Raw genomic sequence first — 14043 nt, forward strand, 5'->3', positions numbered from 1 at the left:
TTTGCTCTTGTCTTTTTGTGAGTCAGCAGTTGAAGACAGAGCTAAAATAGGGAAAACTGGGGAAGTTTGTGAGGTAGTATCACAAACAGGCTTATGCAATTTCTTGATAGTAGAATTTGTCATAGGTAGATAGCAGCATGTGCAACCTGCCTTTTAAGCTGTGAGGAGATTAGGGCAAAATGAAAAGTGAACACTGTCTGTTGAAAAGAATGTCTTAAAACTGCTTTTACAGCCAACGGCCAAGAGGAAGACGCAGAGTGCTTTAAGTATCCCCAGCTGACAGATGCAGCATTAATCACAGATACCAGGAGAACTGTCCTCTCAGTGACAGAGGCATTAGCTTTTGTTAGCCTGACCAGGTCATAGAGCCAGGGCCAAGAAAATAAAGCGAGCTTTCTTGCCAATATTCTTAGGTGTTAGACTCATGGCACACCATTATTTTTAGCTGATTGCTCATCACTTGAGCAAATGACCTTGCTTAACAAGATTAGTGTGTATTGCACCTAATTGACTGGGGAGATCCAGTGTGCTGAAGGAGAGCAGCTAGGATTTCTCTCAGGACCACAATATGCTCTACAGCTTTGATTTTCTCTAGTTTCTGATATTGTTAGAAGCTAATGATCTGTACAGCTTCTTCTGGTGACCCTGCCATGGGGTCTGCTAACTGCTTTGGTTTGTACCGGGCTGCTCAGGAGCTTTAGTGATGGACAGAAGTCCCTCATGCTAATGCCAGTCAGGCAAGAACAAAACAGTGGACCCTTGTCCCCAGCAGTGCTTACTCTAAGGATGAAGTTACAGATTCAGGCAATGCAAAATGCTTGTGATAAGAGATCTCCACAGACTAACCACATTTCCTTGAACCATTTACGGTGTAGGATGAGAGGAAACTGGGTAGGTTTCTTGGGCAGTGGGTACGAAGGAGAATGCAGGAAGTTCCACCTAAATACAAGGGTTGGAGTAAATAGTCTCCAGAGGTCCCTTCCAACCCCCACTGTTCGGTGATTCTTCAGCCAAGGTGTTGGCTTATGGTGTTTTACATGAAAAACCCCACTTTGTCCTAATTGGCTGTTACACTGCTTAATTGTTATCCAGATAATGGAGTTTTCTGAGATAAGGGTCTTGCTTTTGTTCCTTCCTCTTTATCCTTCTGTATTTCTCCTGCTACCTCAAACCCTCAGTGGTTCTACATTTGTAATGCCATCACAACAGCGCTTACAAGCCAGCCATAGGTGTGAACAGCCAAGTACATGGTGTCAACACTACCTTCAAACTGCCTCCCAATGATAGATCTTGACCTGTGCTCAAGATGTTTTGAGCTGGGGAGGGGGCAAGCTTGGTTTTGTCTTGTAGAAATAAGTAATAAACATTGCTTCTAAAGCAGAGTACAATTTATGTAGCTATATGATCAGCCATTTGTTCTTTAACATCTGTTAAGCTTGTTCTCCGAATAGCAAAAACATAGAAAGAGAACTTGAGCCATGCTCTGTTCCACTGCTTTTTCGATCAGGCTTTTGCTGTACTTTGCCACTGAACTCCAGTTATTTAACACACACACACACAAAAGTAATAATTTGAAATATGAGTAATCATGTTTCTAATAAGCAATACTCTCCAAATCTTTCCCCCTTTGCTTATGCCCTTCCCTGCAACTCATCTTTCATGTACAGAAGTAATCCAGGTCACTTCTTTGGGAGAAACTAGCTGTTTTTAAGTGGAGCCTTTTTGATGCTATGTAAATACTGTGTATTCATCAAATTAGAATTGATCCTTTGGTTGTCTGAAAATCAGAAGCTGTATGTCAGCTGCACTTTTTTTGTGTTTCAGAGGCTTAATAGAATCATACCAGCACTGAACTTTGTATTTGTCTGAAGTTTCAAATACTTTGTATCAGCTCTAACTTAGTATTCTCCCAGCTTGGTCAAATGTTAACAATAAAGGACAAACTGAGAAATTAAGTGCAGTGCATTTGTCACTGCATTAAATGTCAAACAGTTAAACATAATGTAGTGAAATAAGCAATTTACCCTGAATAATTAAATCCATTAACTTAACCTCATTTTGTTCTCGTAGGTTGTGAGAGAACAGGCAGAGATTTCCTGAGATGCTCTCATAACTCAACACATTTTCAACAAATTATTTTCTGAATCTATAAAATTGTGTGGATTGATGGTGGATAGCTCTTAAAAATCTGCCCAGTTTGGTTTTCAGGTGGGTTTTTTATTTTTTGTTCTTTGGAGGGATCAAATTTGGGTAGTATGTACCAGATTATCACTTAGTTATTTTTATTATCAGTGTCACTCCCCATTTTTTTTTTGGTGTTTTTTTTTCTTTGTTTGTTTTGTGTTTTTTTTTTTTTTTTTTTTTGGGAGGGGAAAGTGTTTGCAGATTCTACAGAAATTCCCTGACTCAGTCAGCTGTAATTTGCCTCTCATGATCTGGCCTCTATGGGAGGCAGAAGCCCTTGGCTCCTTTTTCCTCTTCAGGTCAGGGTTCAGGGGACCCAGGCACACCACCTCTTTCACTTCTTTAGGAGAATAATTTGTTTGCATTAAGGCAGTGGTTCTTGCTATCTGGTTTAGAGATTAATCCATTTTAGCAGGCATTAGCAGCTTCTTCATCTGCCAGAATTCAGGAAAACCCAGGAGTCTCTGGGTGGAAATTTCCCTTCTGTTTAAAGCACCAGCTCCTGAGTGCTGCAGAGTTTGAAACTATACCCTTCCCTTCCTGTCTCCTTCTCTCTTTTTCCCTTTATATAGAGGTGATGCTGTATGATAACAGCTCATTTGCTTGATTGTATGAGTGCAGGAACTTTATTGTAGCATGCACATTCTTACAGGCACATTTACAGTTTGCTTTTCAGGAACTTGTGTGCCCTGCAACTTAGATACAAATGTTTGAAGGAGTACAAGTAGTGCAAGACTTGAAAACTCAAGTTAATAAATGCCAAATGAGTCTTACCAAGCAAAGTGTCTGTTCAGCACAGTTTTCCATCAGCAGTCGTTTTACCTGTTTTTAACCTCTTCTTGTTTGTTTTTTCTTTTATTTCTATTTTTCCCCAACAGGTTTTAATAAAGATGCAGAGTGAGAAGCAGAGTCCAGTAAAATACTATGTTGGAATTGATGTGGGGACAGCAAGTGTTCGAGCAGCTTTGGTAGATGAGCATGGGACAGTGGTGGCACATGCAGATCAGCCAATCCAAATTTGGGAGCCCCAACCAGACCACTACGAGCAGTCCTCTGCAGACATATGGGCTGCTTGTTGCTCAGTCACAAAGGTATGGGGAAAAAAGACAATGAAGGTGATGTGTTGCAGGAAACTCTTCAGGTTTTGGATGCTTAAGGTCTTCCAGTCACCAGTCTTTACCATTCAGTTCTATATGTATTTTGTAACTTTTAACCATCCTTGTGCATTAAAGGGACCCTGAGGCTGATGGCTCTTACTTAAGAGAAGAGCTGAAAGCCAGGCTTGTGCTGTGACTGAAAATAGAATGGAAAGCCTTTCTTTCTACTCTTAGCAAAAAGGGAGAACTTACCTACTGCCTTCAGGATTCACATCTGTAGGTTTTTGTCACTAGTGTATATCTGAGCCACTAGACAGTTCTTTGAGCAGTAAAAGAAAGCCAATCACATCCTGGGCTGCATCAGAAGATGTGTGGCCAGCAGATCAAGTGAGGTGATTCTGCCCCTTTGCTCTGGTGAGACCTCACCTGGAGTACTGCATACAGGTCTGGAGCCCTCAATACAAGAGGGCCATGGATCTGAGGGAGCAGGTCCAGAGGAGGGCCACAAAAATGATCAGGGGGTTGGAGCACCTCTGCTATGAAGACAGGCTGAGGGAGCTGGGGTTGTTCAGCCTGGAGAAGAGAAGGCTCTGGGGAGACCTAATAGCAGCCTGGCAGTACCTGAAGGGGGCCTACAAGAAGGATGGAGAGAGACTGTTTGCAAAGGCCTATAACAATAGGACAAAGAGCAGAACAGATTTAGATCAGATCTTAGGAACAAGTTCTTTACCATGAGGGTGGTAGAACACTGGAACAGGTTGCCCAGGGAGGTGGTTGGGGCCTCATCCCTGGAGATATTCAAGGTGAGGCTCAACAGGACTCTGGGCAACCTGATCTGTTTGAGGATGCCCCTGAGTACTGCAGAGGGAGTTGGACTAGATGACCTTTGGAGGGTCCCTTCCAGCCCAGACCGTTCTATGCTTCTGTAAAGTTCCTCAGGACCTGGTAATGCATGTACACATGGTGCTGTTCTGGAGTCATAAAAGGACATTTACTGTAGAGAAATTATAAACTGGTTTGTGGGTGGTGCCTAATGTAAAGTCTGTCACCTGTGAGCCTCATTATAGAGGATCCAGTGTTATAAAAGATCAAAATACATTCTATACATTTGTGGATAGTACCAAACACAGAACCAGACTGAAATAAACCTCACTGTAAGGGAAAATACACTAGTGGTAAATGAGGAACCTTGCTTGGCAGTGCACATGTAGGACATTTCATCTTACTTTATAAAGCTCCAGCCTGCTCCATGTGCTAAGGTTTGCTTTTTAAATATTCATGATACGCTTGGTAATTTGCAGATGGACAGTTCACCCATTCCCTTGTTATTGATCAGCCTTTTCAAACATTAATGAGCTTGGCTCTGCAGAAATGCCCTGAGATGAAGGAGACAAGGTGAGGGGGGAAGGAAGCTAAAGAAGGGAGTGACAGGAGTGATGGGGAAGAATAGCATGATCTTAAGCAAAGCAAGGCTTTTATTCTGCTTGTTTGATTTCTCTCTTTGTGAGTTGCTTTGTTTTTCTCTGAACCTCTCTAGATACAATCTCTTATATGTAAGCAGTCTTTGCAACTATTGCTTTACAGAGACAGTGAGAGACTGGCACTGGAGCAAGTCTAGTGAAAGTCTTTCCTTTTAGTACTAATTAAAATAGTGAACCTTTTATTGTTGCTGAGAAGTGGCAATTTATTACCACATTACACTTTAGGTGTCTTGCAGCCTCACTTGGCACTTAATCAGTGTGGGTGTTGTGGGTTTTTTAAAATTTTATTTATTTTTTTAAATTTTCTTTTCCAGTGCCGCTGGAAGCTGTGAAGTTGAGGCCTTTTAGGGTGGTTATTACTGGGGGGTAGATCTTCCAAAAAGTATGCTCTCCAATCTGCTGGTAGCAGAGCTTTTCAAAAAGTCTGCATTGAAGAGGGGATAGCACTGCTGCATGTTTTGACCAACTTTAATTTGGGGAGCCTTCACTATCGCAAGACAAAACGCTGTGGTGCAGTACTACCAAAGCAGTTCAAGAAGATTGTTGCTTCCACAGATGGGGGCAACTGAGTGCAGTAGCTGATGGAAACACCTGGCCCTAATCCTGTGTCCATGTTTCACATGCAGCTCAACTCCAAGCTTTTAGAAAAGAGAGGAAAATTGGCATTGCTAGTTTTTTGCTGATTCTATTTGCTGATATTTTTGTGTTTCCTGCTTTTACTTCAGAACTGTAGCTGGTAAGATTAACATTAATGAAGAACTTTCTGTGGACCTTTGAATTCAGTTTTGACAACCAAAAATTATTTTTTTTAGTAATGAGGTGCATTTTTGATTACAGAATCACAGAATGGTCTGGATTGGAAGGGACCTCCAAAGGTCATCTAGTTCAACTCCCTCTGCAGTCAGCAGGGGCATCCTCAACTAGATCAGGTGGCCCAGAGCCCTGTTGAACCTCACCTTGAGTATCTCCAGGGATGAGGCCCCAACCACCTCCTTGGGTAACCTCTTCCAGTGTTTCACTATCTTCATGCTGCAGAACTTGTTCCTGACATCCAGTCTAAATCTACTCTTCTCTACTCTGCCCCTTGTTCTATCACTACAGATCTTTGCAAACAGTCTCTCTCCATCCTTCTTGTAGCCCGCTTCAGGTACTAGGTCTCCCCAGAGCCTTCTCTTCTCCAGGCTGAACAACCCCAGCTCCTTAGGCTGTCTCTGTAGAGGTGTTAAAGAATAGTGAATCTCCATTTTGGAGTTTGAGCTCACATTTCTAGTGCATAGCTCATCTTCTGTGCTCGCTTGGATGGTCATGTTTGTGATCAGGAGTGTTCTGTGTATTTGCAGAAAGTTGTCCATGGAGTAGGTGCTGGCCAGATCCGAGGGCTTGGGTTTGATGCGACATGTTCCCTTGTTGTTGTGGATAAACAATTCCAACCTCTGGCAGTCAACTGTGAAGGTAGGACTCCAGCACTTCTAGAAACTGGTCTTACTGTACATGTTTTGACCCTGGTGGGAGTGAGCTTAACAATTTCATCCAAGTGCCAAGTTAAGGGAGCTAGAGATGATAGAAAATCTTTTTTACAAGAGGATTTGTAAAAAAATTGTACTGCAAAATTCAATTTGGGATGAGAATTACTGTTTGGCTAAACATTTGGCATCCTAAGGTCAAATTCATTCACCTTGGCTCAGAGAGACATCTCTTAGAGAAATCTATGCTCATTTTTCTTTTCTACATATTTTCTTCTCCTTCGAACTTTGCTACTCATGGCTTTTGTAGTGTGTGTGTATGCCCATGGCTGCTGTAGTGTGTGTGGATGCCATCCACACTGGCTGAAGGCATGCTAAAAACATCAGTGTTAGCACAGTCTAACTGCCCACGCTGTCATGGAGCTGCAGGCAAGAGGTTCAGCTGTATTACGTTATACTGCCCTTCTCTCTTTGCCTAGGACAGTGCTAAACTTTAAAAACAGTCTCTGACCTTTTTCTAGTAATTCTGATTTTTTATTTTTTTTTTTTTTACAATTGGTTTTAAAGTACTGATTCAGACTCCAGAGAAGTCTGAGGCACATCTTTTCAGTGGATCCCATTAGAGATTAGGTGTGTGCTAAATCAGTGGTTACACAGCCATAATCACAATTCTGTGTATGTTCCATTTCTATTCTCAGATGTATTTGTCATCTCCTTCTCCTCTTCTCAAGAAACCAGCTTTGACCCCAAAATGTCCTTCCCTAAATTTAGATGTAATTATTTATTTTTCAGTTCAAGAGTCTCTTGCAATCTGTTCAAGGCCTAATGATGTCTGGGACTATTTTGGTCTATTGAGTCAAATTCAGTTCTCATTACTTGTTTTCTGATATCCCCAAGAACTTTGAGTTTACCCAGTGTTGTTGTTCAATAAGAAGACAAGAATGCTTGTGTGTGAATGCTCTGAATGCTGTCCCACTGGTATGGGCATGCAATGGTGTGGTTTCAAGCAGTCTCATAGTTCTGTAGTGGTATTTCAGCCCATGGTAGAAATACTGATGTGCCTCATACTTCTGCCTTGTCTTGGAGTATGCTTTCAAGAATATGCATGAGTGGCTGTCATGAAGTTGAGTGTGCAGTGTACTTAGCAAGAGAGGAATTCAAAGTGGTGTCTGGATTACTGTTCTACCTGTCCTGTTCTCATGTGCTATGTGTGCTTGCCAAATTCTTTTTCTTTCCACATAGATGATCCTAGGGCTGGAGCAACTCTGCTATGATGATAGGCTGAGGGAGCTGGAGTTGTTCAGCCTAGAGAAGAGAAAACTCCAGGGGGACCTTAGAGTTGCCTTCCAATACTTGAAGGGATCCTACAAGAAGGCTGCAGAGGGACTTTTCCTAAGGGTGTCTAGAGACAGGACAAGGGGAATGGTTTGAATCCGAGGGAGAGTAGGGTTAGACTGGAGTTTAGGAAGAAGTTCTTCAGTAGGAGGGTGGTGAGACTCTGGAATAGGCTGCCTAGGGAGGATGCCTCCTCCCTGGGGGTGTTCAAGGCCAGGTTGGATGAGGCCTTGAGTAGCCAAGTCTAGTTGAGAGGTGTCCCTGCCTATGGTGGAGGTTGGAGTAGATGATCTCTAAGGTCCCTTCAAACCTGAGCCATTCTATGATAAAAGCAAGTTGTTCACCCTGAAACTGTATTTTTGACAAGAATTAGTGTAGTTCTTATAGCAATAGAAGAGGAAAGAAAACCCCTCTAAGTGTCTAGCTGACTAGCTGTGTTAATTTCAGTTCATAGTGTAATTGCTCAGATTTTGTCACACTTTTAGTTCTTAGTCACCAAAATACTTCTTTACATGTATGTATTTAAAAAAAAAATCTTATGTATGTACTTTGTCAAGATGTTTGGGTTCTTTGAACCAAGTATAGTCTACAAGAGTGTGGCATTTCAACCTTCTTGGATGCTCACAAGCCTGACTGGTTTCAGTCAGCGTTCTTAGTGCTCAGCATGTCTTAAAGTTGGTTCAGAGAGCTAGAATTGGATCTGTAGATACCTACTGTGGATTATTAATGCAAATAGAATTAGAGTTTCATGTGTAGAAGTGAAAAGTGTGAAGCAGCTTAGAGCCTAGTAACTTAACACTTCTGAGGTGGGGTTAAACCGGACCTGAAATATCTCTTTTCGTTTTGTGTGTTTTTTTTCCCCAAGGAAAGAACTATAGGAATGTTATTATGTGGATGGACCATCGTGCAGCCAGTCAGGTGGAGCGCATCAATGCCACACAACACAGGGTTTTGAGCTATGTAGGGGGAGTGATGTCTGTGGAAATGCAACCACCTAAGTTGCTGTGGCTCAAGGAGGTGAGTACACCCAAGACTGATGTATTTTTAATGATTAATGCTCTTTGTTAATTTCTGAGAACAAAATTTCTGAAACAAAAGGTTTTAGCCTCAGTGTTGAACCCAAAGGTGTGCAAAGTAAGGGCAGCCTTAAGTTAGGTTGAAAACATTTTGATATGCTTTTATTTCTTCTCAATTATTTAGAAATATCTTTGATGTTATTGCAGTGTAGTGTTTCTTGATTAAAACCTTTCATATGCCTTTTTAAACCTACTTTTAAGGTTAGATATACATATAAATGTAGTTACAAGTAACATGTCCTCAAAATATCCTAGGATATAGATATGGAGACCTGTTTCCTGCTCCTATTACTGTAGCAGGACATGTTTACAGGGATGTAGGTGCTACTTCTGGGATGGATTTATAGCAATTTGAGGGCAGCACAATCTCCACATTGGGCATTGCAGCTAGAGGTACTGCCTCTGAGGTCATGCATCCAGCAACAAGGGCACATGGCATGTCTTTGGCTGCTGTTCTGTTAGAGCTTCTCTTGAGTTGTCCCACCTGTAGGAAGGACACCATCTGTAAATGGAAGGTGCTCTGTTCACGATGTGGACCTTTACTTCTGGGGGTACTGGTTGACAGGCGCCTGAACATGAGCCAGCAGTGTGCCCAGGTGGCCAAGAGAGCCAATGGCATCCTGGCCTGCATCAGGCATAGTTTGGCCAGCAGGAGCAGGGAGGTCATTGTATCCCTGTACACAGCACTGGTTAGGCCACACCTTGAGTACTGTGTCCAGTTCTGGGCCCCTCAGTTTAGGAAAGATGTTGAATTGCTGGAGCATGTCCAGAGAAGGACAACGAGGCTGGGGAGAGGCCTTGAGCACAAGCCCTATGAGGAGAGGCTGAGGGAGCTGGGACTGTTTAGCCTGGAGAAGAGAAGGCTCAGGGGAGACCTCATTGCTGTCTACAACTACCTGAAGGGAGGTTGTAGCCAGGAGGGGGTTGGTCTCTTCTCCCAGGCAGCCAGCACCAGAACAAGAGGACACAGTCTCAAGCTGCACCAGGGGAGGTTTAGGCTGGAGGTGAGGAGAAAGTTCTTCACAGAGAGAGTGGTTGGCCATTGGAATGTGCTGCCCAGGGAGGTGGTGGAGTCACCATCCCTGGAGGTGTTCAAGAGGGGATTGGACATGGCACTTGGTGCCATGGTTTAGATAGTCATGAGGTGTAGGGTGACAGGTTGGACTCGATGATCCTTGAGGTCTCTTCCAACCTTCTTGATTCTTGATTCTTGATTCTTGATTCTGTCTCTTGTGTTTAAATGTTGTGTGTTGCAGAATGCCATTTTTCATCTGATCTGACAGTTATTAAATGCTTGCCACTTGAATTTTTCATAAGCTTCTCCATCTTGGCTCTTATATTTGGTCTCAGTGATGCTTGCTGTCATTTTAACAAAGCCCAGATGTAAATTACTTGCTGCCAGTTTCAAGCAAACAGTCCTGTCCTTAACAGACACTAAACATTATGGAGCAGCAAGGCACAGCTTGGACTAAACCAAAGGAATCAACTGGTAGGGGCAGGCACTAACAGATAGGAGATAATTAGTTGGTTGTAAATCTATCTGAAATACAGCTATCAATTCAGTAGTTCTTTCCTTCTCGAGCTATGAGTATCATATATTAGTCATTTTACAAATAATAAAAAGTTAGAAGCTGTAAAAAAACTTAAATGAATCCATCATGTTTTAAACATTTTTATATTGCAAGGTCTGGAATATCAGTAGCTGACTGATCAGGACAGGCCAGCTTATGGGCCCTCCAAATGTGGACATCTGGAGATATGTCTATGCTATGACCTCAAAGCCCTCTGATGTAATTGCTGTATTGTATTATAAAGGGGAAAGGAAGTACTGCAGGGCTTGTTCCCTCCATGAGCAAATGGGTAGGAAATAGAATTGTCCTTGCCCTGCACTGCCTGGCAGGAGGGCATTATGAAAGAGGGCTTGTTCATAGGTCCCCTTTCAGCTCCTGACATACCAGCTTAAAGAGATGATTACCCTCAGGAGAGGGGCTTTTTGCCTCAGTATCTGCTTGTGAGCTGCTCACGCCACAGTTGCTGCATCCTGAGTGGACCAGCAAAGTCATACTGCTAAACTGCTTAGGCTTACCCTGCTTATCTTGAGGACCTTAGGTGACATCTACAGTAGTACCTCAGCTAGCTCATGTGGAGGAAGAAGAATGTTTATGAGGGATCTGGTTGTGCTCAGTTGAGTACATACAGTGTTAAAGTCTCTAGCTTCAGAGAGGTATGTGATCAAGTCTTGCTTACTGCTTCCATGCTTGTTGCAAAGTATGAGGGTGAAAGGAATTTTAGGAAGAGTGGCAACGTCAGTGCCAACCACAATAATGTGCCTATGACTAGCAGCAAAACTTCAAATTCATCAAGTTCTGCTGTTCTCTGACAGCTGAAATTCAGCCTCCTGTAATGCAAGTGTTCCTCCTTTTTGCCAAGGAATCCAAATTATACTGTAACTTTGAATGTCAGGTTCTCAAAACAAGAGGTAAAAACCAGTTTGCACCTATGCTGTTATTCAGTGGAATGTCTTCAAGTGGTCTACAAATAATAAATTACTTAAGTCTCTTCAGCTTCTTTGTTAATATTTTATAGGTGAATAAACTGGCACAGGAATTAAAGGCATGGTCAGAAAAAACTACTTGTGAAATGCTACTTAATATTTCTTTCATGGCTTTTGAGTTGTACAATCTATCTTTTCTGTGTTTAGTATATTTCTGTCCTGATAATACTGCCCAGTTCCCAGAGGTGTGGTAGAGGGAGATTTGGAGCTAGCTCACACACCACAAGCAAAAAGTATTCTATGCTGATTGCAGGCTTATTTCTTAAGCTGCTGATTATACACAAGTTGGCAAAAGGGAGGGTTGGTTTTCACATCTCTTGGGAGAACCAGAAGATTAGCAGGTAGAAAGAAACATTTTATCCTTTTTAACTGAGAATATCTGGACTCTGTGTGAAGAGGTATCATTTCTTCTGTAGCAAGCTCCTAAAACTTCATTTGCCTTTTGGTTTTTTGAATGTATGAGACAGTGAACTATATCATTCCCCACCAAGATCCCTGTGCCATTGACCATTGAGATGGTTGTTTTTTAAATTTTTCTTCCTTATGCCTTTCTTAGTATTCCTCCCTAATGTTGTCATATACCTGACAGCATCCCAGGAACCTAAAGCAAACAGTGGATTGGGCACATTCTTCTGTGATTGGCCATACTCAAAAGTGGCTCAGGCGAGGTGTACCCAGAAGCTACTTTCCACCTTTATCTTTGTCAGGCATCACAATTCTTGAAAGTTTTTGATCAGAGAGCTTGACAACACATACAGCACATGGATGTTTATAAACAAAAGAAAACAAAACAAACCCCCCAGCCATACGCTTTGTACAGTCATGCTCCAGCTCACTGGGTACACTTCAATATATGAAGATTCACTGCTGGCTGTTGCTTTGAATTCCCTGGAACTTTTTTGAACTCCCTGGGAATTTAATGTTTCTGCTATTAAATAGAATCATGGAATGGTTTGGGTTGGAAGGGATCTTTAAAGGTCATTTAGTGAGCAGGGTAATCTTCAATTCGAGCAGGTTGTTCACAGTCCTTTCCAACCTGACCTGGAATCTCTCCAGGGATTGAGCATCCACCATTTCTCTGCTGTTTGCCCCCTGTACATCTTTTCCTGGAACTGGTGCTGTGGAGATTCTCTATGTGCTTGGATTGATCTCTGTTTTGCAGAGACAGTGCAGTGGGGAAAACAACTGCTTTGTAACTGAAGTTATGGTATAATAACCTGGTACTAGTAATAAAGAACAAATTACAAATCCATTGAAGTAGCCAGAATTAACTTTTGTGTCATCAGGAAAATGTATGATACTTTTTAATTAAACCTCACTGTTTTTTTTTTTTTAACAGTAAACAGTATATAATTGAAAGAACTTTAAAAATAATCCTAATGAAATATGTTCCTTTCATGGATCCTTAGTTCTCTGGAACTCTTAATATTCTTTTCTTGAGCTTCAAAGTTTATGTAGGCTGACATAAATAGAAATGTTTCTTTTTGAGTTTATTGCCTAACCAATAAATATTCAAGATTTCCCTTGACTTTTCCATGTTCCATATTCAGTGGATTCAGTCATGTAAAACTGCAGTCTTGCTCAGACAAGGTAAGCTGCACAAATGTGACTGTAACCTAAATTAATTTAAGAGCCATTTAGGAGAATAGTGATTTAGGGGACTAACTAGATGCACTTTTGGAAGGAAGTTACTGTCCTCTGTTTGCTGGGCACAAGCCTAGGCCAGCTATGGTCTTCAGGCCATTGGCAGTTTGGAGTCAGCCAGGGCAGCTGACCTGAGTTGGCCACAGGTGTTCCCAGACCTTTAATGTCATGCTCAGTATAAAGGCGGGGCGGGGGGGGGGTGGTTTGCTGTGGAGGGGGCTTCTTGCTGTGGCTCCTCCTGACCCATGCTCCTTTGTTCCTGAGGACTGCCATCCTATTTACTGTGACCACCGTATGTCTGCTGGCCGGAGTATGACTTTTTATACTGTCATTTGTGTTAGTTTGGCTGTTTCATGCGATCCCTTTTCATTAGAACCTGGGGCTTTCCTCTCCTTTTCCTGATTTCCCTTCTTTGCTGGGGAGAAGTCATTGAGTGGTAGAGCAACTGCTAGAGTTTAGCCCTGGATACGGGCCAAGCGCAGACAGTTATTTAAGGTATTGCTGCTCGGTGACCCTTTGGACTGCTGTTGTACCTGCAGGTTCATTGTGTGTGCATGGTCATTAAAGCCTCTACCTCCCTTTCCCTGCTGCTAACCTGGCTGCAGAAGGCCACATTAGGAGATCTCGTCTTGGCCCTTTTTGCCCTGTACTCTCCTACTCTCCTGTGGTATCCGAAACTTAACTTCTGTGAGGAAGGGTCTGACTTAGGTCAGTTCAGCAGTGTTTTGAAGTTCTGGGTGATTAGGCTGTCTCTCAAAGAAAGCAATTGGATTTCTAGTACATACAGAAATTTCATCTTGGGAGTCAGTATTACTGAAGAGTATGACTTAACAAATTTGCTCTGAATTGGTTGGAAATAGTGAATAGGAAGGAGGAGAGGGAGAGGACTAAGGTGATCCAACTGTGACTTTCCATCTTCATTGTCTTATTAGAATTGAAGTTAAAGATGACCTCACACACCATGAGGCATGAGCTGACATCACTGTAAGAGATACTGGTCCTTATCTCTTGTGGCTTTCTTGTAACACTTGTATTTATTTTCAGAGGGATGTTGCAGATTTTCTTTGAAGTCACAAGCTGTTTCTTTATTTACTCTCTTTTCCATATAATGCTTTCTCTTCAACATTTAATCTCCTTATGTTCCCACTGTACACAGCCTACAGATTTGACCAGGGGCTTTGGGGTGTGTTCTGTTCTCCCAGCTCTTCA

The 14043-nt window shown here is 42.2% G+C and overlaps 1 protein-coding gene across 2 annotated transcripts in view; it reads left to right on the top strand.

Moving 5' to 3' along the window:
- Positions 1–3071: 3071 nt before the first annotated feature.
- The window catches only part of FGGY (FGGY carbohydrate kinase domain containing), a 142280-nt gene continuing 131308 nt past the window's right edge, over positions 3072–14043 (top strand). Inside the window, exons 1-3 of one of the 2 annotated variants that reach the window (XM_054398381.1) lie at positions 3072–3275; positions 6103–6214; positions 8426–8577. In XM_054398381.1, coding sequence (XP_054254356.1) covers positions 3075–3275; positions 6103–6214; positions 8426–8577 — 465 coding nt within the window. In that variant the 5' untranslated portion in view covers positions 3072–3074. The remainder of the gene's footprint in view (positions 3276–6102; positions 6215–8425; positions 8578–14043) is intronic. The other variant, XM_054398380.1, reaches the window with a different exon arrangement.

Source organism: Indicator indicator, unplaced genomic scaffold (genome assembly GCF_027791375.1).
Source record: "Indicator indicator isolate 239-I01 unplaced genomic scaffold, UM_Iind_1.1 iindUn_scaffold_38, whole genome shotgun sequence".
Lineage (NCBI taxonomy): Eukaryota > Metazoa > Chordata > Aves > Piciformes > Indicatoridae > Indicator > Indicator indicator.